The 26,857-nt window shown below is 53.2% G+C and overlaps 8 protein-coding genes across 8 annotated transcripts; 3 read left to right on the top strand and 5 right to left on the bottom strand.

Annotated features, from left to right (window-relative positions):
- Positions 1–3,344: 3,344 nt before the first annotated feature.
- N7482_008203 (NifU family protein) lies at positions 3,345–4,493 on the bottom strand (the record flags this gene model as incomplete). Its single annotated transcript, XM_056690327.1, has 3 exons — positions 3,345–3,488; positions 3,566–4,105; positions 4,182–4,493. Coding segments are annotated over 3 exons (996 nt in total), but the record flags the coding sequence as incomplete, so codon positions are not given.
- Positions 4,494–5,374: 881 nt separating this feature from the next.
- N7482_008204 (uncharacterized protein) lies at positions 5,375–6,037 on the top strand (the record flags this gene model as incomplete). The annotated part of the gene is made up of 1 exon (XM_056690328.1): positions 5,375–6,037. One exon carries the CDS (start codon positions 5,375–5,377, stop codon positions 6,035–6,037), a length of 663 nt encoding a protein of 220 aa, XP_056540093.1.
- Positions 6,038–7,614: 1,577 nt separating this feature from the next.
- Positions 7,615–12,384, top strand: N7482_008205 (putative Ras guanyl-nucleotide exchange factor RasGEF; the record flags this gene model as incomplete). Its single annotated transcript, XM_056690329.1, has 8 exons — positions 7,615–7,893; positions 7,987–8,311; positions 8,455–8,640; positions 8,917–10,487; positions 10,547–10,975; positions 11,033–11,108; positions 11,601–12,208; positions 12,280–12,384. The coding sequence occupies 8 exons, from the start codon at positions 7,615–7,617 to the stop codon at positions 12,382–12,384; spliced, it is 3,579 nt and encodes a 1,192-aa protein (XP_056540094.1).
- A 480-nt stretch (positions 12,385–12,864) lies between these two features.
- On the bottom strand, positions 12,865–14,100 carry N7482_008206 (putative PP-loop ATPase superfamily protein; the record flags this gene model as incomplete). Its single annotated transcript, XM_056690330.1, has 1 exon — positions 12,865–14,100. One exon carries the CDS (start codon positions 14,098–14,100, stop codon positions 12,865–12,867), a length of 1,236 nt encoding a protein of 411 aa, XP_056540095.1.
- A 350-nt stretch (positions 14,101–14,450) lies between these two features.
- N7482_008207 (Male sterility NAD-binding) lies at positions 14,451–15,874 on the bottom strand (the record flags this gene model as incomplete). The annotated part of the gene is made up of 2 exons (XM_056690331.1): positions 14,451–15,669; positions 15,738–15,874. 2 exons carry the CDS (start codon positions 15,872–15,874, stop codon positions 14,451–14,453), a joined length of 1,356 nt encoding a protein of 451 aa, XP_056540096.1.
- Positions 15,875–18,102: 2,228 nt separating this feature from the next.
- N7482_008208 (amidohydrolase family protein) lies at positions 18,103–19,153 on the top strand (the record flags this gene model as incomplete). Its single annotated transcript, XM_056690332.1, has 2 exons — positions 18,103–18,213; positions 18,266–19,153. 2 exons carry the CDS (start codon positions 18,103–18,105, stop codon positions 19,151–19,153), a joined length of 999 nt encoding a protein of 332 aa, XP_056540097.1.
- A 586-nt stretch (positions 19,154–19,739) lies between these two features.
- On the bottom strand, positions 19,740–22,717 carry N7482_008209 (VIT and vWA domain-containing protein; the record flags this gene model as incomplete). The annotated part of the gene is made up of 2 exons (XM_056690333.1): positions 19,740–20,697; positions 20,754–22,717. 2 exons carry the CDS (start codon positions 22,715–22,717, stop codon positions 19,740–19,742), a joined length of 2,922 nt encoding a protein of 973 aa, XP_056540098.1.
- Positions 22,718–25,047: 2,330 nt separating this feature from the next.
- On the bottom strand, positions 25,048–26,370 carry N7482_008210 (cyclin family protein; the record flags this gene model as incomplete). The annotated part of the gene is made up of 1 exon (XM_056690334.1): positions 25,048–26,370. One exon carries the CDS (start codon positions 26,368–26,370, stop codon positions 25,048–25,050), a length of 1,323 nt encoding a protein of 440 aa, XP_056540099.1.
- Between the last annotated feature and the right edge of the window lie 487 nt (positions 26,371–26,857).

Consider the following 26,857-nt stretch of genomic DNA (forward strand, 5'->3'; position numbering starts at 1 on the left):
ATCTATAATCGTCATAAGAATCACAGAGATAAGTGAGTTGCAGGAGAAACAGCAGGTACAGAAACATGTCTTGGTCTCGAGAGCCACGGCTGGAGGGAGGTAGCATGATGAGCCGCATCAAGCCAAAGCGGGGAATCTCCACCACCTGCGACACGCTCCTGCAGCGTATTGCCCCATCCCATCGCCGACGACTGATAGAACTAAATCCCACGAGACAGCTTGGCGCAGGCAGCATGAGGGGTCAGAGCTCCCACGGACAGGACCGCAGACTCTCAAGATCGCAAGTATGGATATGCGCAGCCGCAAGATCGCGTGGCGTGCGACATGCAATAGGACCAGGCAACAAATGGACAACCGTTTCTCTCTCGCCAACACGTACCTGGCGGGCTGATAATTCTAGTAAGATTTTACCTCGACCGGGAGGGGCCAACCAGACGCCGTTGGGAAAGCGGATCGATAACGCAGAGTATCAACGAAAGGAGACAGAAAGCAGCCGGGATCGTAATCGTATCTGTCGCCGAGCGATGAATCCCTCGAGTGTGAGTGTTGGGGCGCATTCAGAAAGGGTACGGAGGAGGAATTGCGATGCGCGACTCACCACTCTAAGGAGATTGTGCCGTCGTGAGGAGGAAGCAGTCACTCTATCGGGGTGAACAACAGATGCGCCAGCGTGAATTCGTAGGTCTCGTGAGAATCGCCGGCTCCTTTACACGAGGCGTCCCGGTTTCCAGGAGGAATGGGAAGCAAATGCGACCGCGGGACCTCGAATTTTGGGGGGGGGGGGGGGGGGGAGGTGGGAACGCGCCGCAGTTTGAACTGGGCTGAATGCGCGCGAGTAGGGAGTGGGAGGTCTCCCACAACGATCGGAGGGCGAGAGGTAGAGGTGATTCCGCGAGTCTGAATTGGCGGTTCTTATCTATCTCTATGGAAGATCGAATGACCGCCGGACAAGGTGAGGGAATGCGCTCGGAAGGTTGGAGGGGAGCTGGTAGCGTGACCACGGATGACGTTGTGGAGCAACCGGAACCCTTTACGGGCGGCGCATGGTGTGGAATGAGATGGCGGTGGTTGAAGAGCGGAAAAGAAGAAAGAGATGAAGGTTGACCGAGAGGATGGGTAGTGGGATGATGAGGCAGAGAGGGGAAAGAAAGAAAGCAAGATGAGGCCGTGAGAGGAGGGGGGGTGTTTGTGGAAGAGAGCGCGAGAGTCGAGAGAACCGGTGGAACTGGGGTAAAATGGGGGGAGAACGGATCTGGCAACGTCGCTCCGATGTTCAGGGGACACGGACCACTACAGATGATTCCACGGCGTATGACTTTGGAGTCGTACCACGACCCTACCACTCTACCTTCGTAGTGTTCCTGGACTACTGAACTCTTCGACCTAGGGTCGTTTACGAAAGTCCCTCACACAAGTTGCCATAGGTAGCTGTTCGGCCCTAGGCCCCATGCAGGGAGGGCTGGCTCGTGCGGGTCCTTTGGAGGAGGAGGAAGCCGACGATCGTCTGGGGTCTGGATTGGTGTGGGAAGCGAGTCGGCCGCAGTATTTAAAGCCGCCATGCGCCTGCAGCCCCTGTCAGCCCACCGAAATACAGTATCCGAGTATCCCAAGTACGATCAGTACGGACTCGTGTACAGTAATATACTGTAGTATACCCCTCAATCACCATACAGTCAGGTGCCGAGTTACTGGATATCCATGTTTTCGTACAATGCATCTATATCTCTCGCACGGCCCATGAGGGTCGCACACTCTTGCGGGGTCGGCCACTGCTCTGCTCTTCGCCCCGCCTCTTAGCTATACCCCAAACGAGATATACTACCTTGCTACGGGGAGACGACTTGCCTAGGCCCTCTTCCTCATGCTATCCCTCGTCCATCGTCATCACATCGCGGACAACCCCCAACCCCCGGGGGTGCCAGCATCCCTGTCGACTCTGCCCTCCTTTCTCGGCCTGATGGGCCCCTTGGCGGGCCAGCATGGGATGTCATCCGGTATGGAGGGAGGAGCCCAATAGGCTGAATTCCCCCCAGTCCCCAGGAGGGGCTAATCCATCGGATGATTCTCTGCTGCTCTCTCGGGCCAGGATTTGCGTTTTGCGGGGGAAGCTCATGCATAAGAGGCGGGCGTGCTCACCAATCCCCCCACTACTAGTGGAGAGCATAACCCGCGACTAAACCACTAACTAGGTCCCTCGCGATGGGCCCCCTCGGCAGCCCTTGCTCTGGGGCAGCCGATCTCACACGCTACCGCGATGGGCTGGAGATACCTTCCGCCCGCCTTCCTGCTGGCTGCCTCTCCCCATCGACCCCGATCTGGACCAGGCCAGACAGCATATCAATGGTCGACTCGTGCCACAGAACCACACTGGCTGTCATACTGTCATACAGTCCTACAGACCTGAAGGTGCGAGAGCAAAGGCCTCCCCGAAGGACCAAGCCCGTCACCACCCCGGCACCAACCTAATTTACTTATCCTTTTTTTTTTTCTCGGATTCTCCGTCGTTTCCTAGAAGGCGGAAGGGATGCACACGACGTGGGCGTTACTGCCACGGCCGGCGCCGCGAATCACTGGGTGCTCCGAACCTCCGACCGAATTTATTCCTTGCCTTGCACTTGCAACAGGCCCAGGACTGAACTGGCCGGGCACCCCACGGGACTCTTGGCTGTTTGGCCGTTTAACAGGCCGCGACTGACTGGACAGCCTGCATCATGTAGACCATGGGCCCCATGGTCAATGGCCAGCGCGTAGTGGTTGACGTAGGTGGGTGCGGTGGATTGGGTTTCCGAATGTTGCAGAGCGCTGGAATGGTATGAGGCAGCAGCAAACAGAGAAAAGCCTCGCCACCCCCGCGGGGATCGATATACATTATAGTATACTTTGATATGCATGACTTTCATTCCACAATGGAGAAACATCCTTACATGTGAACCTGGCTGAGCATGATACGAACCCGGAATTGAAAAGTGCGGCCTCAGAGGAGGTCGGTTACTCCACCCCGCACTCCCAGTGGCCCAAATACAACACAAGATCCCATGGGCCCTCCCCATGCAGGCGGTCCGGTTTCCCCTCTGCGCGAGCCTCGCTCGACCCAGACCTCGTCTAGATCGCCGCCCATACCAGTGCCTGGCACGAGAGGTGGGCCTAGAATGGTGGATTACGTCGAGAATGGTCATTCACATCATGCCAAGGAATAGATCAATGCACGAGATGTAGTTGGCGTGGCTAGAACATAATATACAGAATTTGAGAGGGAAGGGGGTGGGAACGGCAACAGCAGAGTTTCAGAAATTCCTCGTCCAGGCAATGGTGTTCTCATTGAGGGATACAAGACACGAAAGGACTCATGGCGCACTGTCCAGCGGGCTGCTAGCCGTAGCGGCAGCACCCTTCTGCTGGCGCAGCTTCTCCTCAAACCGAGCAAACTCGTGCATGGAGATCGCCTCCTCCTGGTCGATGACTTGCTCGACGCCCTTGACCTCCTCGATCTAGAATAATCCCAAATCAGTGCACTGCTCGGGGATTGGCCAATCAAACAGGGTTGGAAAAAGCAGGGGGACCTTACGTAGTGCATCAGCATCGACTCAATGCCATTCTTCAGAGTCACGGTACTGGAGTCACAGGTCCGGCACGCACCCCGCAGCTTCAACAACACGATGCCATTCTCAAAGCCGCGCAGCTCGATATCGCCGCCATCCTCCTGGATGGCAGGCCGGATACGGGTCTCCAGTAGCTCCTTGATCATGCTTACAACCTCGTCATCCTCCTCGTCATAAACGAGCGAGTCGTTCATGCCGCCCTCTTGCGCGTTGTCGCTGCCATCCGCCTCCACCGTCGTCACAATGGTCTCGCCCGCGGTCACGGCCTGCGTGATCAGACTGAAGATCTCGGGCTTGATGTGTGCCCACTGCGCGTCGCTGGACTTGATCACGGTGATAAAGTCGGGGCCGTAGAAGACGGAGGTGACGCCTTCGACGTCGAGGAGTTTAGCGGCGAGAGGCGAGGGGTGCGGCGGAGCGAGGGTGGAGCGAGGGGACAGGTATTCGAGGAAGGTGGTCGGGAAGTCTTCGGGAAGGACGCGGGAGTTGGGGATGAACTTCAGGGCCTGAAATGAGAGAGGGAGAGTGTTAGAAATCGTGTGATAACCATGACCGCCGAAGAAAGGGGAATTTGAAACATACATCCGGGTTGGGTGTGTTTTCCGTCTGTATGAAGATCGTCCGCTTGCTGGACGGAGACAGCCCGTTCACCCGGCTCTGCGCCACAGGCTGCTGGTGCAGCCGTACCACCGGCCGGCGGCGGGTTTCGGACGCTGTGAGGGTAGGGAGCCGCGCCGCGCTGGAGACACTGCGGGATGCGTTGAATGCCGCGGGCCTGGCGGTTCGGACGCCAGCCTCGGAGAGGGGGTGGTCAACCGGGCGCCGGCAAGGGCTCGCCGGAGCATGTTGGTCGATGTGTAGCTCACAGACATATCTGAAGATTATATCCCAGGATCTGTGATGCAAATTCCAGTAGGTACAGTGTGAGAAAGATGTTTATCAAAAAATCAAGAGGCGCCGGAGGCGGGACTCTGACGCAATTCGCCTGTCACGTGATCATAGACAAGGGGAGATGACAAATCTATCTCTCAAATGGGCCAATCAGAGGAAATGCATTGTACATGAAGCTGGCCGATATTCGGACAGTGCTGCGGGTATAGTTCTCCAGACCGCATGGAAAGCATTTCACTGCTAATCAAAGAAAGTGAATTGGAATCCTAATACAAGAATCTGTATACTGGCCTTTCCACACATCGTCCTACCTCAGGGTATGGTAGAGAACATGATACGGTGTCCCCATTCTATTTAGATCGTCGGATTCAGCGGGCTTTGATCGACCTCAACCACTCTCTGTCTCCGGCGATGACGATTACTGTTTCTTCCGATAGACGCAAGGAACTGATCAACCGACTACAATCTGAGCATGCGATTTCTCGACATACCGTTTCGACCACAGCAGTTATACCTCGTATATTTGGAAAACCACAGTGGCAAATAGGGCGTCCTGGCCGCTCTTCCGTCCTGAGCGAACGCGGCTGTGAACAGTTTACAGAGCTTCGCCATATAGCCTTGTACTATAGATTAGCAACTCGGCAGCGCACGCCGCAAACCCGGAAAACGGCAAGAACGACTGTGACTGGTCGGCCTTGGGGAAATCGGCGGGCCTTTGTGGCCTGAGGCATGAAAAGCCCGAGCTTCAATTTTTCCTCGCGATGGTTGGAGAGGGGTGTGCGCCAGGGTTTGCGCCTCGTCTCCCCTCCACAGAATTTGGGGTGTTGACTAGCCAGATGTGAGGGACAAGATCTGAAACGCAGTGCCGTGACCCACCTGACAACATGCCCGGTTCCTGCGAGGTCTGCTCGTCCGAACCGTCCAAATATCGTTGTCCAACATGTGCGCTTATGAGGTACGAAACCCGACTTGCCGCTGCCGGTCTCTATTTGTGCAAACTCTCTAATCGTGCTGCTCTATTTAGTTGCTCGCTCGCCTGTTCACAGTCCCATAAAATATACTGTGCCCCCAAGGCTACGCCGACGAACGAAGAACCGACCGACAATTCTGCGGCTGCGGCTGCGGCTGCGGCTACACAGTCTCCCCTCCAAAACGGCGATATCGCCCCAGACGCTGCGAGAGATATGGCGACCAAGAGAAGCCCGTCCGCCCCAGCAGTGATCGCGGCATCGCCCGAGCTACAGGAGCTACTTTCTCGCTACCCTCAGCTCCGCAGTCAATTGCACGACATCTACCAAGCGACCCAGGAAGAGGAATGGCAGGAATGGTATAATCCCCCCACGAGAGGAAGACCATATGGCCGAGGAGGCCGAGGATCCTCCCGGCGCAGTCGAGGTCCATGGACGGCAGAGAAGGGGTTCAACCGTGGCCTAGGCAAAGTGCGCAAGCTCCGGCAAGATTATGAAGAAGGGTCCGAGACAGGTGTTAGTGTAGAGGCTTTTATGGAGTTCCTGGCTCTGGTGAACAAGGCCCAGACGCCTCAATGACAGGAAACGGCGTAACTGGTCGCAGACAGGTTTTCCGTGGGGATCTGATTTGCCCGCATGTTATTAGGTTTGAGGCTCTATTCATTGCGGGACAAGGGAACGAAGTCCGAAGTACGGAGTACGGAGCGCACAATTACAGAGTCGGCGATCCTCAACCCAAGGAGGATTTTCGGATTACAGAGACAGCTAGTCAACCGGACACACTTCCTGAGCTAGATAAAGGGGCAAATAGACCCATGGTTCAATGCAGTCCCCAGAGGATTGTCTGACAGCTGAATCAAGCCCTGGGGCCGGTGGGTTAGCAGCGCAGATAGCAGCCTTTAGCGTCCCGAGCTCATGCCCGCCCGGGGAGACCGCGCGCGGCCAGACCCTTAGAGACCAACCAGCGGCATGAACAAGCCCTAAAATTGGATACTCCGGCAGCAGGCCTTTGCACGGGCGTCACAATCGACGAGTCGAACTTGAGGCTTGCCCCTAATAGGCAATCCCAGAGGCCAAAAGGAGAAGCCGAAAGGAGAAGCACCAGCACAAGCCCCTAGGGCCATGCTGATCTGCTCGTTCTGCACAGCGGGAGAGTTCTCCCCTAAGGGGCAGGAATTACCACCACGGCAGTCTGGAGGCAGAGCTATTGAATGAGCGAATCCCACACCGGATGGCCTCCGCTGCGATGGTATTGGATCTTGGCCGAAGGAATCACAGCAGGCCGAGCAAGCGCCAGCAAAGGGCAAGGAATGGCATCGGCCAGTATCAGCGAGCCGGATGTGTGGCAGCTGTCTCTTAAGCGAGCCCGACGCTCCCGTCAGCCGTGCGGTTTTGGCAGTGGCGCCGCCACGACGAGACCTGCGGGCCCTCACGATTTGCGTGTGTGCTGGCCGGTGGAAAGTGGCCTGTTCATGTGTTCGTTCAAGCTGGCCCCAGTTCAGCTCAGGTCAGCTCAGGGCAGCATTTTGCTCAGCGAATGACGAGTCCGGAGGCGTTTAGTTTAGATGGAGTGGGCGAAAGATCTGGAGAAGGGGACCACCGCACACTCCAATGAGAGCAGAGAACGCAGCTTTTGCGCGCCCAAAAAAAAAGAGGCCTGGACATTCATTCCGGACTGCTCCACACTACTCCGTACATTGTGATCTGTCCACCTGCTGGATTTCTATATTTGAATTACACGGCCACTGTTGTGCCAGCTGCTTTTATCCACATCCGTTTATACTCTCGTTCCTCTTTATACTATCTCTTTTGATTGTCGGGCGCTGGTTCACCTGGCCCCGTTCCACGGTTCCTTGGCCGCCGCAACTCAGCTATCTCCTCGGAAGACTCGGTGCAAGTTCCTCCACCATTTTTTGTGGACGCTAATCGCTGGATTCGCTACAGTGGTCGCCGCAGCACTTCGTCGCTCTATCAACGGTGACCGTTGGCCTCAAACACCTCCCCGGAAGACTGTCTTTGCGTCCTAGTCTGGTCCCGATCCCATCCAAACCGACAATGGATGCGCGGCAGTGCGGGCTCTTCGGACACACGCAATAACCTGACTCCGCGTCCCTGCTTGCTGGGCCACCCCCCCCAATCTCTCCCTTGCTTCCGAGCTGTGCCCGCACGCTGCGATGAGTTCCCAGCAGACCCGCCGCGAGCGGGTGTCGAGCGACAGAGCGCAGGCAATTCCGGCTGGGGGAATGCAGCGCCCCGGCATGGGGAGCCGTACTTCGTCCGCCCCGGCAGGTGGATTTTACAAACTGGACGTGGGACGGAGACCGAGCTCGAGCTCGGCGAAGGCTAGACACACGTTGGTGGAGGAGGATGAGGGATCGTCGGGCACGAGCCATGATACTCCGAAGCGTTCACGCTCCCGGCACCGTGGGAATGAGGTGTGTATTTGTCAATCCGCGGGGCCGATCAGGTCTCTCTTGAATGTGCGACGCAGAAGGACCCTCGACTAACTGCAGTCCTCTTGCCTGCAGGAACCCTCCAAGCTGAGCTTACCGGAAGTGACGATTGCGGTGGTGGGGGAGGACAATGCTGGCAAGACGAGCTTTATCAAGTGCGCATTGGACATGAGGGGTGCCCCTTCTTCCGTGCCCACGAGGAAGAAGATGTCTCTGGATGGCGCGGTTTACATTGTGCGTTTGCTGGAGATCGACCTGAAGCAAGTCTCGCTCGACCGAGACAACAACATCCGATGGCCTCGTGTGGGCAAGGATTCTGCCGCTCCGATCATCGACGGGGTGTTGCTGTTGCATGATGCAACTCAGCCAGACAAGCTGGAAAAGAACGAACCACTCGCAGGTACGTCCGGTTCGGCCTGCCCGACCAAGCCCATGATGTGCCCGCCGCGCCGGCGTTTCTTTGCAGACCCTGAGAACGTTGGAGGTGGTGCAGCTACTCCTCAATCTTTTAGCTTTCGTCACTTACCCCCGTATGACATCTAGATGCGCTGCATGCTTCTCCTGTGCCGTTCCTCCTGGTTGCCTGCAAATGTGATCGGCAGCCCGAAAACAGCCAACTGGGTTCGATCCACGAGCGACACGAGATCTACCGGACATCCCCCGATTTACCGCGATCCCAGCAGATGTGCATTGCGCTGGTGCTGCGGTCGGTTATTGCCCGTCGAGCAGGTGAGTTTCGGTTTCTTTGTTGATATCCCCCTGAAGCACTTTTTTACTTTGCTGGTCCGCTCGCATCCTGGGCGACAACGGGATTGTTATGGGCTGAGCCGTCGCCCCGGCGAACTAAGTGGGGCGCGGGCCTAGCATTCGTTACCCTTTGCACTCTTGCCTTGAGCCCACCGATCGACACAAGCCCCAAGGAGAATGAAGAGAGGGGAGAAACTCTCAATAAATTCGTGGCGTTCCGCTCTTCCTGACGGCTGACTTTCTCTCTCATTCGCCCAGACCTAGCCGCTGCGTCTGACCGGGGTCCTGATCCTTCTCCGCCTCCGCCTCAACCTCAACATCCCCCGTCCGCCCCTCCCCCGCCGAGGACGACCACCAAATCTTTTCAACCCATCTCTCCCCGCGATTGGCACCACACCCGCGCCATTTCGGAAACCTATAGTGCCGTCCAACCTGGAGCCGCTGGCGGCTCAGCAACGTCGGTCGCGGATCGAAGTGTCGATGGGAACGGCGATCACCGTCTGCCCACCGACCCCTCCCATCCGTCCAACCTGGCGCAACAGCATGTTTCCAGTTCGTCTCGAAATGCCAGGAGTAACTCTCAACCGGTGCGACCGCAGACTCCGCCAACTGGCGCGCGGCTGAATCCACGCCGACCGTCTGCACAAGGAGAGAATTCTCCAATCCGGGACCATACCCGCCAGCGACTGCAGCCTGCCTGGCGACACAGCGGAGGCTCCGACACCTTTAACAGCTTTTTGAATATGGATGACGAAATGGAGGAGGGAGGACAGCCCGCCAGCCCCAGCGCCGTCGTGCGCCCGAAGCCGAGTAGCGAGAGCAATGCGAGTGCCGAGTCTGGATTGAGCTTTGATGAACTCGTCGATCGGCTGGTCGCCTTGCCCATGTCGAAGCAAGACTCAAAATTTACCGCGATCTTCCTCTGCCTCTACCGGAAGTTCGCTGCCCCTTCTACCCTACTCAATGCCTTGATCAGTCGGTTTGAGAAGAATGAGACGAGCAATGCGGATCAGCTTGCCCGTATGGCAGACCAGCTGCGCCTTTTGAATGTGATCGCATCCTGGGCCTCCGAATACCCCGGCGACTTTGCAAACCCTAAAACGAAGAAACGCATCAACGAGTTTGTTTCGACGCTTGAAAAAAGCCATTTCTATATGTTCGCCGCGAAAGAAATCGGATCATATCTCGACTCGAATGCCGAGGATGACGACATCGGATGGGCTTTCGGGGATGGCGCTGCCGACGAACCAAGTCTCACGGAGACGTTCTTCAACACCTCCGGCCGAAGCTCCCCTGCTCCCTTCCTTACTGGGATCTATGACGACGAAGAGGACGAAGAGGAAGAAGACCCCATCTACAGCATGAGCGGCTTGGATCTTGGCGAAGGGCCGCATGATTCCACGTCACGGCTCTCCGGAACCCTCTCTATCTCATCAAATGCCGACAAACCCTCCAGCACCCTTAACCAATCCTTCACACTTGTGACGGTAGAAGCGGCCCAAAAAGAGGCGCTGCGTCTTGAAATGACTGGCCGGACATCGCTCAGCAAAATTCAGTGGCGATTCTTCATGGAGACATCTGACGAAGAATTCGCCCGGGAACTGACCCGCATTGACTGGATTATGTACAATTCATTCCGCCCTCGCGATCTTGTGCGCCATGTCAGCCTCTCGGGCGTGGACAAAGACAAGATCAAGAGCTTGCAGAATGTTAATCGGATGATCAGGCAGTTCAACCATGTGGCGTTCTTTGTGGCAAGCATGATTCTCTTGCGCGATAAACCCAAGCACCGAGCGAGGTGCCTGGAGAAGTTTATGAACATCGCAGTGGTAGGTTTTCTACATATGCCGTGTTTTAGTAAATCCGCGTTCGCTAACCACATTCCCAGAAACTCCGCCGCCAAAACAACTACAATGCCCTGGGTTCCGTGATCGCAGCCATTAACGGCACCCCCGTCCACCGACTGACGCAGACCAGGGAACTGATCCCGGTCGCCAGTCAAAAAGAATTCATGCGACTGGTCATTCTCATGAGCACGCAGAAAAGCCACTTCGCCTACCGTCTTGCCTGGGATAACTCCTTCTCGGAGCGTATCCCCTTCCTCCCTCTGCATCGGCGGGACCTCGTCTCCGCAGAGGAAGGAAACAAAACCTTTGTGGGCGAAAATAAATCTCGCATCAACTGGAAAAAGTTCGAGGTTATGGGAGAGGTTGTTCTCGGTATCCAACGGAGCCAGAAGAGCCCTCATCCTCAAGCCCAGAAATTCGATGATATTGAACGGCTAATCCTGGACTCGAAACTATCCGGTGATGAAGAGGTATGCTATCCCAACCCCCAACCCTCTCTCTTACCGTATCTGACTTGACTCAAATAGGATCTGTATGCTCGCAGCTTGCAAGTCGAACCATCCACGGGTGGGGAAACTGGGCGCAGGAAGTTCGGCTGGCTTCGTGCGTAAGACCATGTACCACTCTCCTCTTAAAGGGTGCTCATCTTCCCTGGATCATTTGCTATTTGCTCAGATCCCATGTTTACCTACACCTACCTCTCTGCCAGTCTGTTCGCCATACCCCCATCTCACGTCGCTACGCTTCCATGATTGATATATTGGCTCCAACTTCATTTTTCTTTTTGCTTGCATGCTTTTCTGAAATGGACTCCCCTGTGTGAACGAGATGCCCCTTGGAACGAGCATGAGGGAAGAAGCTGCGCAACACTGCTTTTTTTTGTACATAATAAGCGGTTGTGGAGTGGTAATCATCTGCCGCGGTGCGGTGCGGTGCGGAGCACAATCTCTACCTCCGGACATACTCTGATGTCGTTTCTATCCGTAAAATCCGCGTTTCTGGAATTGCGTCATCGCTGTGCTGCATTTAATTCCGATCCTCTGCCCGCCACTTCCCTCGTAGGTTTGAGTTTGGCGGCCATGACCGCATAGCTAGCATATCACGTGATCAGATTCTGCCATCCGCCGTTGCGCATCTCCAGTGGAAATCCGAAGACAAAAAGATCTATCTCAATCCTAAGCAAACAACACACCCCCGAATCCCGCCAATCCAAAATGACCCAATCACTCGCCAGCCAGGCGCGCTCTACCTACCGTGCCCTCCTCCGCGAACTCCCGCGCCAAAAGCTCTCCACGCCCTCCCCACTGCACCAGCGCCTCCGCTCCGTCTTCCGCGCCGAAGAGCAGATGCCCTCCACACCATTCGCGCCGGTCCCCTCACACCCATCCACCGTGGCCGCCTCCTCTTCCACCACGCCCAGCACTTTTTCCATTCCCTCCTCACCCGAGGAACAAGCCATCCGCCTCCAGGAGGCCGAGCAGTTGGCGCAGTATGCCAGGGCGCAGCGCACATATAACGAGCTGCTGAAGCGGTATAATTCTGGCTGGGATATGGAGGAGGAGGAGCGCATTCGATTGACGGCTCGGCGAGTTGGATTTAATTTGCCTCACTTGCATGTTCCAGAGGGGGGAAGAGTTCAAAGGAGGAGTAATGGGGCTTTTAAGATTCGTGCACCGGCTCTACTTCTCCAGCAACGAGCCGGGGTAGAAGCACAGCACGCACGCTCTGAGTGTCCTTGGTCGGCACTCGGTAGGCTCATTGGCTCATTGCTTAGGATATCTTTGACTGGCATGAATCTGCGCTGTCTGGCAATCCCGATATAGGAGGGATGGAACACCGACCGGTTGGCAGTTATGCATTGTCCGTGGCCCCTGCGTGATAATTCGGAGCTCCAGGTTGTGCATACATAAAGATAAATCGGCGTTATCTTTTACTGGGCTTGTATACTACTATTTGATGGCGATTGTACAAATAAGATATTGAGCATATTCGACGCAGATTCGATTGTGTCGCACAGATGAATATCTATCTCTATTTAGATATGTACAGTATTCTCGCGCAGTGGCGCCGGTATGAGAGTTCAGCATTCTGTTGCTTTCCCACTTCGGGATTATTGGGAAACCAACTCGCAGGGCCACCATGTCAGATGGAACGGATGTCTGGACACCGGGAAGTGCCTCACCATCCAAATCGGCTGAATGCTGCACAAAGCAGCATTGGTGCAGTGTGGATAGCTGAACGGTGGGCCCTTGAACCGTTTTGTTAGGAAGACCATTTTCAGTGCCTTGGTGACCATGATGGTGCTTTGGGCCGGGGCTTGACCCTAAGTTGTGTAGTTTGTACCATCAGACCGGAGAGTTCACCCGTTGGTCAACTGAGCCCGTTCCATTTGCTTCAAGAGTGCTGAGCTGGTTTCCTCATCCTCCAGATTGACGCTAACTTCAATTGCAGTCTTGGGCCGGTTCCGGTTCAGACCGTCCAGCAGATTGCACGCTTTGCAGATGCGCTGACTTGAGATGTAGCCGCAGCGTTCGCAGTGGCCCAAGGTTTGTTTTTTGACCCCCTTTTGTTGGGAGGCATTCGACGGCCGGCCCTTCGGAAGTTTGATCTCAGTCTCGCGGGACTCAGCAGACTCATTCTCGACAAGTGTCTTCTCCATAGCAGCCATCTCGCCCCCGCTGGATCGTCCATTCTGGCTTCCGCAGCCACCAATATCGTCATCGGCTGCCACAGTGGATCCGCATTTGTTGCCGGCCTGGTTAACGTCCCGTGGCACGAGTGCAGCCATATCCTCGCCGCTTTTGACGATATCCAGAATTGAACTGGGGCGGATCTTCTCCAGGTCTTTGATCAGTGTACGGGCACTGCCGCGGAATGCCTCTGGGGAGTAGATACATTCGGTAGAAAAGTAATCGAGTTGGCGGTGGTGGGCGTAGAGCACGATCTCCTTCTCATATGCGTACTTGAGTGGCTTGCTGCGCTTGATATCTGATGCGCCGGAAGCAGTCACGATACTGGTTCCACGAGAGAGTCGGGGCAGGTCGGCGCGTAGCAAGTTCATCATCACAGTCTCCGCTACGTCGTCCGCATTGTGGCCAGTCACGACGTGCTTGATACCCAATTTCGCAGCGCCTCGGTCGAGGGCCTGTCGCCGAAAGACACCGCAGTATGTGCAGTTCCCCTTCTTGCCAATCTGTGCCACCACTTGATCCATTGTCCATCCGTACAGCTCGCCGTATCCCAAGATCTCGAGCGGCATGTCATACTGCACCGCATTGCGCTTCACGGTTTCCAGGCTGTCATCACGATAACCGCGGATTCCCTCGTCGATGGACAAGAGACATAGGTCTAGGCCGTATCCATATCGCTCATTCAGGGTCTTCAGGACTGCTGCAAGAACCGTGCTGTCCTTGCCACCGCTGGCTCCGATCGCGACTCGCTCGCCCGGGTAGAATAGCTTCGTCCCGGTGATCGTCTCGTGCACTTCAGTCTCGAAGACCTCCAGGAAGCACGCCCGGCATAGTTTGTGTCGGTTCTTCGGGCGTATGATGACCGCCCGAGCCTCCTTACAGTTGAAACACGCCGTTGGGGCCATGGTGTGCGTGGTGGTGGTTGGGACATGCAGCGGAGGGGCAAAAAAGAATTTATTTTCCCCGCGTGGTCCGTGCTTAGATAACCCGGCGAGTGTGAAGTATAAAGTTACTGTCGGGGGTTCATTCGATGCGCAAGGATTGACCTTCACTTTAATTTGAGATATTTGCTGCTGTTACCAACTGAACTTTGATAAACTTCACTCTCCAGATAATGTAGAACTTTTCTTTCCAAGGGGAAAGGTTAAAATATGAATATTTCAAGTCAGAATATTTGCAGGCGAAGATCACAGAGACTTCCCGAAAACAGTTGACAACTGAGGGATTTTCCATTTGCCAAGGGACTCCGAGGGGTTTACGCTGTGGCTTTCTCGTTTTGTATTTGATGGTGCTGTGGTGGCTTCCCTTTGTGGCAGAACAATCCAGCCATACAGGCCGGAATTTTGTTTTTCTTTGCCATCTGCTTCGCCAAATGGTGGATATGATGCCTTCGATGAATCAGAGAATGATGATAGGGCCGAGAACGATCTGCGAACAAATTGAGGTGCTCCAAATCGTCTGAAGTAAGCGTATCAGCTACCTGGTCAGACTTATCCTCCGCAAAGGCGAATGATGTCCCGATGATTTTGAAGTTCCGCGCGATATGGTGGAGATTAGATGAATGCCAATCTTCTTTGGTCCAGACTGGTTTGACATGCCAAGGGAGACGGCGCTCGTTCTTGAAGGCAACCCACCAGTCTTCGAGACGTAATCGGCGCTTCTCGCCGCTCACTGCATGGACACATCCACTTGATCCCACGGCAGTATGTACCAGGAGTCGATCAGCCACGACATCCACTGGAACCTCGTCGATTGTGGCCTCTTGGTCAGGGTTCTCACAACGGGTTGCAAGAACTATCTTCCGCCGCGGATGTATGGCATAGGCAGCCGCACAGGCTGTTGATGGCGTTGAATATGAAGTTGTGAAGCCATGATAAGGAAACTCATCCGCCGGTCCGACTACTGAAGGCCGAATGATAAGAATCTTGTCCAGAGCATTTTGTTCGGAGGCCTTCTGCAGAATTAGTCGTTCGGCAAGATGCTTGGCATAGGCATATGGCCAAGGAAAGTCGTGACTTTCGTACTCTTGAGAGGTACCGTTCGTTTGCAACTCCCTCCATATTGCAGGAGCGCTCTCATAGATGTCTTCGCTCTTTCCATCGAGGGTATATACCCGCTCTTGGACAGCCACATCGGAAGATTCGCTCAATTTCCAAAGGTGCGCATTGACATAGGCGCTGGAAAGAAATACAAATTTCTCGAGATTCTGGAATTTCAGGGCATATTTTGTAAGACAGAGCGTCGGCGCAATAACACTGTAAGATAGTTCTCGGAGCGAATTTTTGAGTTCGATTGATGATGCAGCATGAATGAGGATATGGACTCTTCTTTTAAGCATTTGTAAGTCTTCATCAGGAAGATTCATCGTTGCAGTGTCACCCAATTCACCATCCAGAATGGTCATGCATTTGCTCCGAGTAAGTGTATTCGCAATGGATACTGGTAGCATGTTGTTCCATTTTGACTCTGCTTTCCTAAAGTATATTGTCAGTAGGTAATACCTATATCTGCACGTCTATTTGAGAGGACTTTGGAAACCTACGTAAAACCACCTCGGCAAAGCACGTAGACGTGCTTCGGGGTTGCTTGGGTTAAAAGCCGGTAAAGCACAGCAGTGCCAATGAATCCTGTTCCACCCGTAACGAACAGGATCTTCCCATTATAGTATTCCCATATCATAGTTGCTGGATAATGAAGCTGGTCTGGCTTTTTGAATTTTTTCAAGAAGCGAGGGAGAACTTAAGAGTAAAGAACTATTGCTATGATAGGAGCTTTGGGTGGGTCTCCCGCGAACTATATAATTAGGCAAGTAAAAGCACCCGGTCTCCAAGCAAGTTTGGACCCCTGAAAACAAGTAATTTTTCTTCTGAAGACATACAACCTAAGCGAAAACCTCTGATGAGCGCCAAATGGAAATATACGGGGTTTGCACCCAAGGTGAGGGGGGGCGCAGGTTGTGTAACCCACACTGCAGGGGCCGCCTTTGGAGCGGGAACCATTCATATAGCGTAGCGCGATCGATGCTAGCGCTCGAAGATATGAAAAGGGCAACTGATTGTCTATTGCATTGGTGCTGACTGTATCAGTGGGTTCTACGACATATCATTGCTAGAATATGGTCCTAGGCCCGGCTCTATGGCCGTGTTCGGTTACCCTTAGTTCGCGGTTTGCACGGTAAGCTACCCTTGCCTTGAGTAAACCTATGAACATTAATTCCGCGCCTCGGCCCACGTGGTTAGGGGGTAGTGGTCAAGTATTCACTGCTTCATGCATAATCCTGGTCTTGCGCCTACGGAAGCAAACCCAACATGCAGGAATTGATAAAGAAGCAGACAGTACATCAGCCACAAGATGAATTTTCATCACAAACTTCACATGTCTACGTGACAGAAGATTCTGGCTCAGCAGATCACATACCGAATTCAGGCTCACGGAAGGGAAGTAAGTCGACGGTTGGAATGTGCATTCCCGCTGTCCAAAAGTAGACTTCTCATTTTCTGCCGAATCTAACGCATGAATGAAATCATGACTTCTCATGCTTGGGGAGTCGACGGGCCCCCCTTCGTCCTTCGGGGCTCGATGATCGGCGACCGCCATAGTGCGATGAGATTGTGACAAATTCTCTGTGGCCTTGGCACCAGAAAAGATTCGTTGAAATTCCTATTCGAGTTACATTCTGCGGCTTTTCCAAAACCACATGATTATTAATGGTGATGCAGTGGATTCTAAGCATGCTATTGCCCGCTATATCTTGATGCATTGGTACCATTAGTTGAACCGGAGAGCTTAAAAGGACCGCGCAGATGGGATTATGTAACATTTGTTAAATGGCGAAGCTGTACCTCCTTCAACTCGTCTTTCAATCCCAATAACCTCTCTCGGTGGCAACGATTTTGCAGATTAGGGCCTCGATATCTCACGAGGACCATATTCTACTTCGACTCTAATCGATCTCTGTCAACGGTGCTGTAAGACAGGATGCTAAATGGAATAATGCACCATGGAGGGTAAGCGGGTCTCTACTAACTGTTTCTGAAGAAAGCTGAGAAGTAGATCTCCCCTAATCAAATGTGTTTGTTTGTTCTACTAGATATCGCGCGATGTTGATCTAAAGCCAAATGGAACCTGCCTGCACCTAATGCCACTCAGTAAAGCAAAAATGTCACTATCAATTGCCAAAACTCCGAGTGAATGACATGATTGACGCTACGCTAATCGAGCTACCTGCTAGGTGGTGTTGACAAAGGCAACCGGGCCGAAGTGGAAGTGAACCTGGAAAATCCTCTGCGGGCGGGGATATCAAGCCTGAGATTTGGAAAGTACCTATCGCCTAGTGAAATCCACACAGGCTTGTTGTTTGTTGGTTTGCGTGGGGCCACAACCACCCAGCCAGGAACAGCCAACTAGCGATTTCGGTTAGACAAGTGTCAACAGAACGAGAGCACGTACACCGTATATTCCAGCATGACATGCAGCATGAATCCTAGTCCATTAGCGACGATTCAATCCATGATTTACCCAATCATATGAAAGACCAGGACCGGGAAGTAGCTAACAGGTGCCTCGTAGCTCCTTACTGTCGTGTTTGCCAAACGCATACACCAAGAGGATGCGGTGTGTTAGGATGGCTGAAGGTCACTGAGTGTCATCAGCGTGCTGGAAATACATATGAGAATCGGTTTAACTGATGCAATTAAAAAGCCGGTCGATATTTCAATCTACCACATTGAGCTCCGCGTGCAGCCCAGGTTGCTGGCCCGCCGCGTAAGCCGGGTCGATTTCGGAAACTATGAGCTACCCCGCGTCAATGCACACGAGTACATTAACACCGAAGGGATCGATCATTTTGGGTCCGTCATACCCGCAAAAAACATAATCCAAGTTTCACCATCTCGTGCTCAAGGAACATGGAGAGAATCGACGTTCATGCTCACTGTCTCCCACCCATCTATCGAGAGTGTTGCCTCCAGAATGAGTTTGCGGGAAAAGGTCACCCAGATGGAATGCCAGCAGTCCCGGTGAGTTCACTAGAAAACCGTTCCTTTGTTTTAATTTACTAAAGAAGGTTAGGAGTGGGATGTAGAAGCACATATTGCGACAATGAAAGACATCGGCATCACGAAATCTATCCTCAGCACGTCGTCGCCTGGCACTCATATGTTTCCCGGCGACAACCAGCAAGCCCGGGTCCTCACTCGACAGGTTAATACATATATGTCCACAGTCTGTGCCGAACACAAGGAACATTTTCTGTTCTTCGCGTCTCTTCCGCTTCCAGATGTCCACGGCGCCCTAATTGAAATTGATTATGCCCTTGACCGGTTGGGTGCTGTGGGATTCCAAATACTCACCAACTCGCATGGCATTTACCCCGGAGATCCACGGTTCAGTCAAGTTTTCGACAAGCTGAGCGAACGCAATGCTATTGTCTTCTTCCATCCGACAAGTTGCCACCTTCAAAATGCAGAGAACGGAGCGGTCGAGCGAGTGAACCCCCTGCCTGGAGTCCCAAGTCCACTCATGGAATTCATGTTTGACACCACGCGGGCTCTCACGAGTCTTTTTACATCTGGGACCGTCACCCGATGCCCAGGCATTACGTTCATAGTTTGCCATGGCGGTGCAACCTTTCCCCCAATCGTAGCTCGGATTGCCGAATTCTCCCATCTTCTTATGGAGTCAGGAGTTCCAATTAGCGTCGATGACATCAAACAGCTCCTACAGAATCGCTTTTATATTGACCTCGCTGGTGTCCCATTTCCAGATCAGATTCATGGTCTCCTTCGACATGTCGACTCCTCTAGATTACTATACGGGAGCGACTATCCATTCACATCGGCGCCCATTGCAGCATCTCTGGCGAAGAGATTGGATGAGGGGCTGGAGACTCAATTTGGACCGGAAATAAGAAAGCAGGTTCTAAAGACGAATGCTGAAGACCTGCTCTCCAAATTCTGACCATGTATTCGGCCCAGCAAATCTCGAACAAAGCATTGGAATATGGCCGTATAGCGCTAGAGATATGACATTAAACAATCAAAGCTTTAATAACGTATAGGAGTAGAAAAGAGCGTCGTATTTGGAGTGTTAATTTCTGTTCGTGGCAGTTGCATCCATTCCGAACGTTCCCGGTGCCTGCTTGAGCGTGTATCGGGGAAACGTCTCTATAATGGCAATGAGCAAGTGCATCCCACTGCTCATTCGTCCCTTCGAGGTTGAGTGCACAGCCTGAGACGCCACGTCAAGACATTTTGGTTTGCTAAACAACATGGCTTGAAGTGGCGAATTGAGTCTCTCGAAACGTTCCGGCGAAGCTGAGGCTCTAGCGGAGTTCCGATTTGGGCCCCACGCCCAGATCTTAGTCTATTTTTCTACAATTTGGTTCTTACCTGAATAGTTCAATGACAGTGACTAAATGCATGTTCATTTCAAGAGCGACTTCAGCAAAAGAAATTCAATTATTCCTCATCTGCGCTAACTATCTTTTTTTCTTGTTTCTATTTTTCAAAAATTGAGCTAATTGGGGGAAAGTTAAGAGCTCCTCTCAGACGAGAGCCATGATATCGGTCTTCATAGTTTCGATGGAGTGGCCAAGGAAGCCTAGTCCAGGCAATGTGTTGCTGATCCATGTTTCAGCCTTACCGTATACCAATTCCCAAACGCTTTGTGAGTCTGAATTCTTGTTAACAAGGAAACCCATCGCCAGCAGAGTAGCAACAGATTTTACTGCTTCTATGTGAAGAGTGTCAACCTGAACCAAATGGAGAATCTTGGCTTGAATTTCGGCCATGTTCAAGCCGAGCACATCAAATAACGCTTGGTTCCACTCCCAGTTTCCTTGGAAAGTTTGCAGTGCTACAAGTGCATGGACCTTTGATGGCTGCGTCGTGGTGGAGGTAAAACCTCCTTTATCATGCTCCTGTCTAGCGAAAGGTGATGTTTCTGCTGACAATCTGGCCGGTGCCGGTCCTCTGGCAGCACCTCCAAACAAGGGAGTAGAGCCATGACCAGTGCTTCCAAAAAGGAGCTCTCGGTGGCTGGTTGAGCGAACGAACCAAACGGCCCCGCGGATGAACGTCCTCCACCAAATATTGTTGAGGGTTGGGCTTGGGCAGAGGCTGCCTGGAAAAGGCCCGTTGATGCGGGCGGACTTGGTGTGGAGTCCATAAACCGCCTTTCCCTCGCATTCGATCCTCCAAACAACGAAGTCCCTCGGAAACCTTGATGTGCGTTTTGCGGAGCAGCTCCAAATGCGGATACCCCAGCTTGTTGCATATTTTGTTGCATACATGGACCACCTCTGGAGCCGAACGCACTCGGTACTGCAGAACTGCAGGACAACCTCATCATGGGCATCTGTGCGTAGCTTGGGCTCAGCCCACGTGTGGCTTGCCTGGCGGGACCCCCGAATAGCCCGGGGGAGTAAAGTGGCACTGTTCCTGCTTCGGTCTCCTTGGGCTTCCGTGTCGCGGAGTGCTCCGTTGTGGCATCGCTTTCCAAGGCTACAAATGAGCAATATTTTCCAGTGACCTGATACCTGATTCCTAGGCTCTGGCACTCGCGGGCCACTATACGCTGCTGTGTGTGCACGTGGAGTTGTTTGAATGAGTTTCCGTTGTCATCACAGGCGTCTTCCAGCCATCCGTGCTTTTCCTCCAGTTCGATCATTGCTTTGCGTGAAGCAAGTTGATGAATGGTCTCACCCCTGACTGAATCACCGATGGGAATTTGCAATTCCAAGGAACCCCACTTGGAACTAGCACGCAAGGTAAGAGACCGCGGAGCGCGGTCAGACGATCGAGGGTCCAGAAGGAGATAAACCGAGGTCCTGATGAATGGGTAAAGGGATCGAATTTGGTAAGGCGCTTGAAGGGTGCGAGGGGGAGAGATACTTGGGAGGCCCTGGTCATTTGCCTGCTGACAGGACTGAAGCTCTGCGTCGGACTCTTGAAAGTTGGCATCGAAGAGTGAGATATGCTGTTGAGTAGCGGCCGCTTTGGGCGTCTCGGGGGCCTCTTCTACCTCTGTTTCGGAACCTGCCATGGTCTCATCCGTTTCTAGGACTTCGAAGTCATCGTCCGCCTTACCATCATACTGCACCTCGAGCTTGTAGTCGTAGATATGAGGAGTGAGAGCCCCCTTGAGCATTCTTACTACCTTTCGATCCAAATCTTCATATTCAAGAACAGACTGCGAGAAACCATTACCTGATCGTGCGATTCCTTCGACCAATGAGTGCGATGCTGCATCGCCAATTGCCAGGGAGAAAAATCGAGCAGTGTTATCGGCGGCGGATGTGCGGACAAAGGAAAAGAGATCATCCTGACTGAAAATTTGTCCATCAGTGAGTATGAGAACTTCCAGATCTCTGTTCCGGAGACGATTTGTAACAGTGGCAACCACTGCACGTTGCATCTCTGTACCTCCCATGTTGCTGTCAACGGTAGATACAAAGCTCAAAGCATCATTCAGGCTGGATGCATCGTAGACTCTGCTGGTTGGCCAAAGGAAGGAATGGTGAGATCCAAATGAGCAAATATTGAAACAGATGCCGACTGGCAGGGATTTGAGGAAGATCTGAAGAGCGGCCTTCAGAGTGGGAATTTTGTCACGCATGCTTCCGCTCCTGTCAATGACAAAAACCACCTCTGGTTGAGCGGGTGGTAGATTGAATTTGGGAACCAGGGTGGCCATTAAGGCGCGCTGGCCCGCGATGGTGGGGTGAATTTCAAGTAACGCACAAGGGTTATCAAGTCCATCCGCTTTGACAATGAGAACAAAGTCTCGTTCCAGTAAAACATGGTTCTCTTTGGCGAGCTGCAAGGTTGCAGACGCCCTGGATGGTTCGAATGAAGAGGAAGAATCTATCGAGGTGGATGAGATCCGGCCAAGGGAGAATTTAATAGGGTGACTGGGGGATTGTATTTCCCGAATGATAGAAGTTTTTTCCATCAAAACATCGACCGTAATGGAGATACCTTGAAGGTTTGCGGGTAGACCACCTCCTGAAGAGAAAAAGGAGTCATGGGCCTGGCTCACGAGGTTTCCATAGCGGGGGGCAATGGAATTCGGCAAGGTGTAGCGGATGCCATCGTTCTGAGCGTCTTGCTTTAGCTCACCGATGAAGGTGATCTTAACGGTGATTGTTTCCTTTGCGGGAACATTGCCAAGGCGGATGACGAAGACATCGTTCTCGCTGCTGGAGTGGTCCATGATGGCCGCTGTTTGCTGATTAGCGACCGCATCCTGGTAATCGGCATTGGCCTGCTCCTTCGTCTTCACTTTGCTGTGGAGCAGGCGCGACCCCACGCGACACTCGAAACCCACCACGCTAACGCCATCGTAGAGGGGGAAGGTGTATGACACCTCTTGGACGAGAGCTTTTGATGGGTTGACAAAGGTCTGCGTGAGAGTAGTACGGGCAGCAGAGGAAAGAATCGTGGCGTGTGCCTGGAGCGAGACCTGCGGCAGATACTGCCAGGCGTTGGCGCTCCAGAAGCAACAACCACAGTAGTCCGGCATGACTGCGGGAGTGGGATGTGAGGCGAGTTAGACTGGGTATTATGGGTGTCAGGTTGATAAAGTTGACAAAGGTTGAAAAGCTGAGAGTTGATGAAGACGAGGAAGCAGAGAGAGAGAGGGCGATGAAGCCCTTTTATGCGGCGGACTAGGCAGCTACCGCGCACTAAAACGGAGCGGTCCTCTCCGGATAGCGCTTTCTCGGCCGGTTGTTGTGAGTGCTAGGGTGTTTGCTGATAAATCAATTCAGGCAGTAGCCAGTTTTAACAAACCAAGAAGCAAGTGAAAAGGGAAGTCCTGACGCTGGATCCTAAAGAATTTGGTGACCAACGAAGATATGATGCTGCCAAGCTTCCCCAAGTGGTGATGATCTCCGCGACCGAACCAAAGAGCCAAACAGCCCAACAGCCAAACAGCGGCGGACAGACGCGCTCGGGTTCCACCTTTGGCCCCACGCGTTTTTGCGCGCAGTATTGACCGGTCGCGCTTTTACTCATGTTTAAATCCGGTGGTTTTGCTAGCTAATCTAAAATAGTAAGGCCTATCTCACGTAAACCCTCGCGTACGAGGATCGTAGGATATGTTATCGTATTATCTTGCAAAAAAATAAATTCTATCGCTATTACCAATCAATGTAAGTAATATCCGTAGATTTAATTCGCGAATAATAAAGCGATCTATATCGCTAGTCATCCCTGGTAAGATCACCAAAGCGTAGAGTTAGGCCCATTTATCAGATAGCGCGCGAAAACGCAGCCTAAAATATCTACTTAGTTCATTTTCTCTTCGTCGGTAGTCCCCGAATGTTGCACTCAATAATCTACTTATCTCGTGGCGTAAATATATACTCGCGACGCTCGTCGATACCCCGTTCGACTGTATATTCGTTAGAGTAGAAGCTGAGTCCTAATTTTCGGTGACAAAGTATCGATATTCGAATGCCTAGGTACTAAAGATATATAGTAGTATATTTAGGCGTTATACTCGGACGAATGAGTATAAGCTACTTCCGACGATCTAAGCGGTAACCTTAGAGGTAGGCGGAATACGAGGCGGTCGGAAACTTATGGAAGGCTACTGTACATCCCTCACGATCTCCCAGTCTAGGACCATCCTTACCGGCCAAGTATTGACTTGATCGTTTCGAGACCGACGAACATCGTCGAGATACATGCCAGCGTATGGGGTAACTTGGCCTCCGTGGTGCTGTGGGGACGGTCTTCCGTTTAGAAGCCTTCCAATCGACAGGTCCACCCAAAATCATGCCGATATATCCTTCTGAGCTCTTACGGTCACGCTTATCAGCGAAAGATGCATCGCTGAAGAGCTGCTCTACTGTGGCGTCCTCGGTATCTTCTTCGTCTATTGGCGGGTAGGCGGGAAGAGTACATTATAAAGATCCATGGAAGTCTTGGACGGTCTCTCCCAGCGGCAAGTCGCTTTGGCCGAAACGTTGAGATCCACATCGAGCAACTCGGGAAAGCAGAACTGAACTGCCGTGCCGAGCGTCGGGAGGTAGCCGAAGCACTTAGCCGAACCTGGCGAACGGGCCTTGTCTGAGAATCTGCCTGGTTCGCATATTGATCGTCCTGCGTCCATTCTACCGGTCTCGGCCCGTTGTACATAAGTACCGAAGGCGTTGAGATGTAAGGGATGCGGGGAAATCATTTCGGTGGTACTTCTGCCCAAGCAATGTTTCAGACGCGACGTACGGAATCCAATATGAATGTGGGGCGAAGAATGGTGGCAATTAGGAGCTCACTCAAGGAGGTGATCCAAAGAAGTCATACTTGTATTGTATCATTATTGTCCAACGCCGCGAGCATAAAAAAATGGATAAATACATCTGTAATGGTAGACGTGTCTAAAGGGCATTTCATCCCAACCTGACGTCCAAGACTCATATGACATGATCCGAGAGAGAACATAAGACCCAGGACCCAATAACCAAAACCAGAGATAGAACACGAAGAACCCTGCCACCGAAACGCCGAGACCGTACTGACCCCTTGAACGGCGCATGCAGTAATAAAGAGTGTAGGATATTGAAACGAAGGTAGGGGGAGAACGCATGTCTGCATAGTGGACATGATATCAAGAAATGGTAGGAAAGAAAGCATCGGCGGCGTGAACGAAGGGTATTGTGACAGAAGATGCGTATCAACGGGGGGAAAGCTTTTGCCAAGAAGGAATAGGAGAGAGGGCCAGATCAGAAGGCAAGATAATAGAAGGGGTTAATAAAAGGGTACATGCGGCATAGGTGCTGGCATGTAGTGATAACATAAGATTAAATCGACGGCACACCAGTCACAAACTCATCGAGACCTGCTCGATTAGGCGTGAGGCCGACCGATGCGGCTCCCCATATAGGAACCAGTCGCGGAAGCCAGGAACCGCGCGACAAAACCGCCCCCGTGGCCGTGGCCAGAGACCTTCATCTTCTTGCTGGGCTGGCGAACGGGCTCAAAGGGTTGCTTCGCGTCGACGTTGACGAAGCTGTATGTCAAGGAGACAGACGGGCTAGTGGTGGAATCGGTCACCATCAGGTCGTCCGCGCCGTGGGAAGAGCAAGTGCTGATGCTGGCAGGAGTGCCGCGGGAACTAGGAGCAGCGCTGGATGAGCGAGAGCAAAGCGAGTTGAATGTCTCGGCGTGCGAGAGGGCAGGAACATCGCGGATGGAGGGCGGCGAGATGGACCGGCCGGCACGGTGGGGGGAAGTGCGATGGCGATGATAGGGGTTGTAGCGCTCCAGCTCCGCAACAGATTGGGGGGAGTTATGGGTGTTGTGGATGGCAGGGCAGGAGACATGGCTCGGTAGCCGACGCAGGCCGGTGACTTCGCTCGTTCGGCGGGAGTCAACCCGGGTCTCCAGCTTTTGACGCCGCAGGCGGTTGGCCAGCAGATCCGCAGGGGTGCCGAGACGTCGTCTGGGGGAAGTATGAGCACGAGGAATCGAGGGTATCTGGGGATGATGGGGGCCATACCGGTGATGCTGCTTCCACTGGTGCTCCTCCTCCGCTTTCCGTTCACGTTCCTGCTCCATGCGGAGCCGAATCGGGGCCAGGAACGGCTCCAGGTAGGTCAAGAGGTCGTCTTCCGTCACACGAGTCTCCCAGTCCAACAGGAAGAGCAGCTGCCGCTCCATCAAGTTCACCTCCGGTAGCGAGAAGCCAAACCCATCGTAGCCCTTCACCGCGGTGTATCGAGCCCAATGCTTGTTCTTCGGGCTCGAGTCATTCAGGTTCTTGGCGGAAAGGATCAGCGAGGCCAGGAAGATGCGGTGGACGGTGCATCGCATGCCCTTGGCCACGGGCGGGAGACGGGCCTGCAGGCGGCCCAGGTACACGAGGGAGCTCATGAGGGTGGGCACCTGGACCTGCGACCGAGCCACGAGGGATGCAATGAACTCTTCGATGGAGGGCAGTGGCGGCAGGGAGTCGGCCCCATCCATGGGGGGGGTGGAGGGCGGCGTCGGTTGGCCGTGCTGGCTAACGGTGTTGGTCACATGGGCCTCGCATCGGATGACCTGCGATGCTTGCTGGGCCAGGTGTGTCACCATCTCGCGCGAGACTCGGTGAGTGACGAACTCATCCAGGGCAGCGCGGTGGAGCGTCCGGCTGGGTGACATCGTGCTGTGTTGGTCCATCGCCATCATGCTGGTATGGGTAAGTGATGACCGTCGACACTGGTAAATAATGCCGTCGGGGGAGAGAGAAAACCGTTGACCAGCGACAATTAGCCGATGATAATCCGCTTGTCTCGGTGTTGGCACAATGGATGATTGGAATCTTTGTGCTGCTCTGAATCACGGCGAGACAGGGTATACTTTGTCACGATGAGACTCGAGGGGGGGGTTGAGTGGTATATCGACGATGATAAGATCGGACGAGAACAAAAGAAGAAAAAAACGTCGACACAAGAATGCAAGTAATGAGAATGAATAGCAAGCACGTAAATTCCTGGCCAGCAGGAGGACGATGCAATCAAGTAGTGCTGGGAGGGTGAAGGAATGTTGCAGCAAGGATAGTTGAGGTTGTCGTGTCAACCCTCTTATCGCCCGATAGCCCTAACTGAGAGACGAGGGACTGAGACCTGCCGAAGCGGAGAATTGAACCGGAGAGACAGCCCGCTGGACTATGGCA

Source organism: Penicillium canariense, assembly GCF_028826845.1.
Source record: "Penicillium canariense strain IBT 26290 chromosome Unknown utg000006l_segment0_segment0, whole genome shotgun sequence".
Taxonomy (NCBI): Eukaryota; Fungi; Ascomycota; class Eurotiomycetes; order Eurotiales; family Aspergillaceae; genus Penicillium; species Penicillium canariense.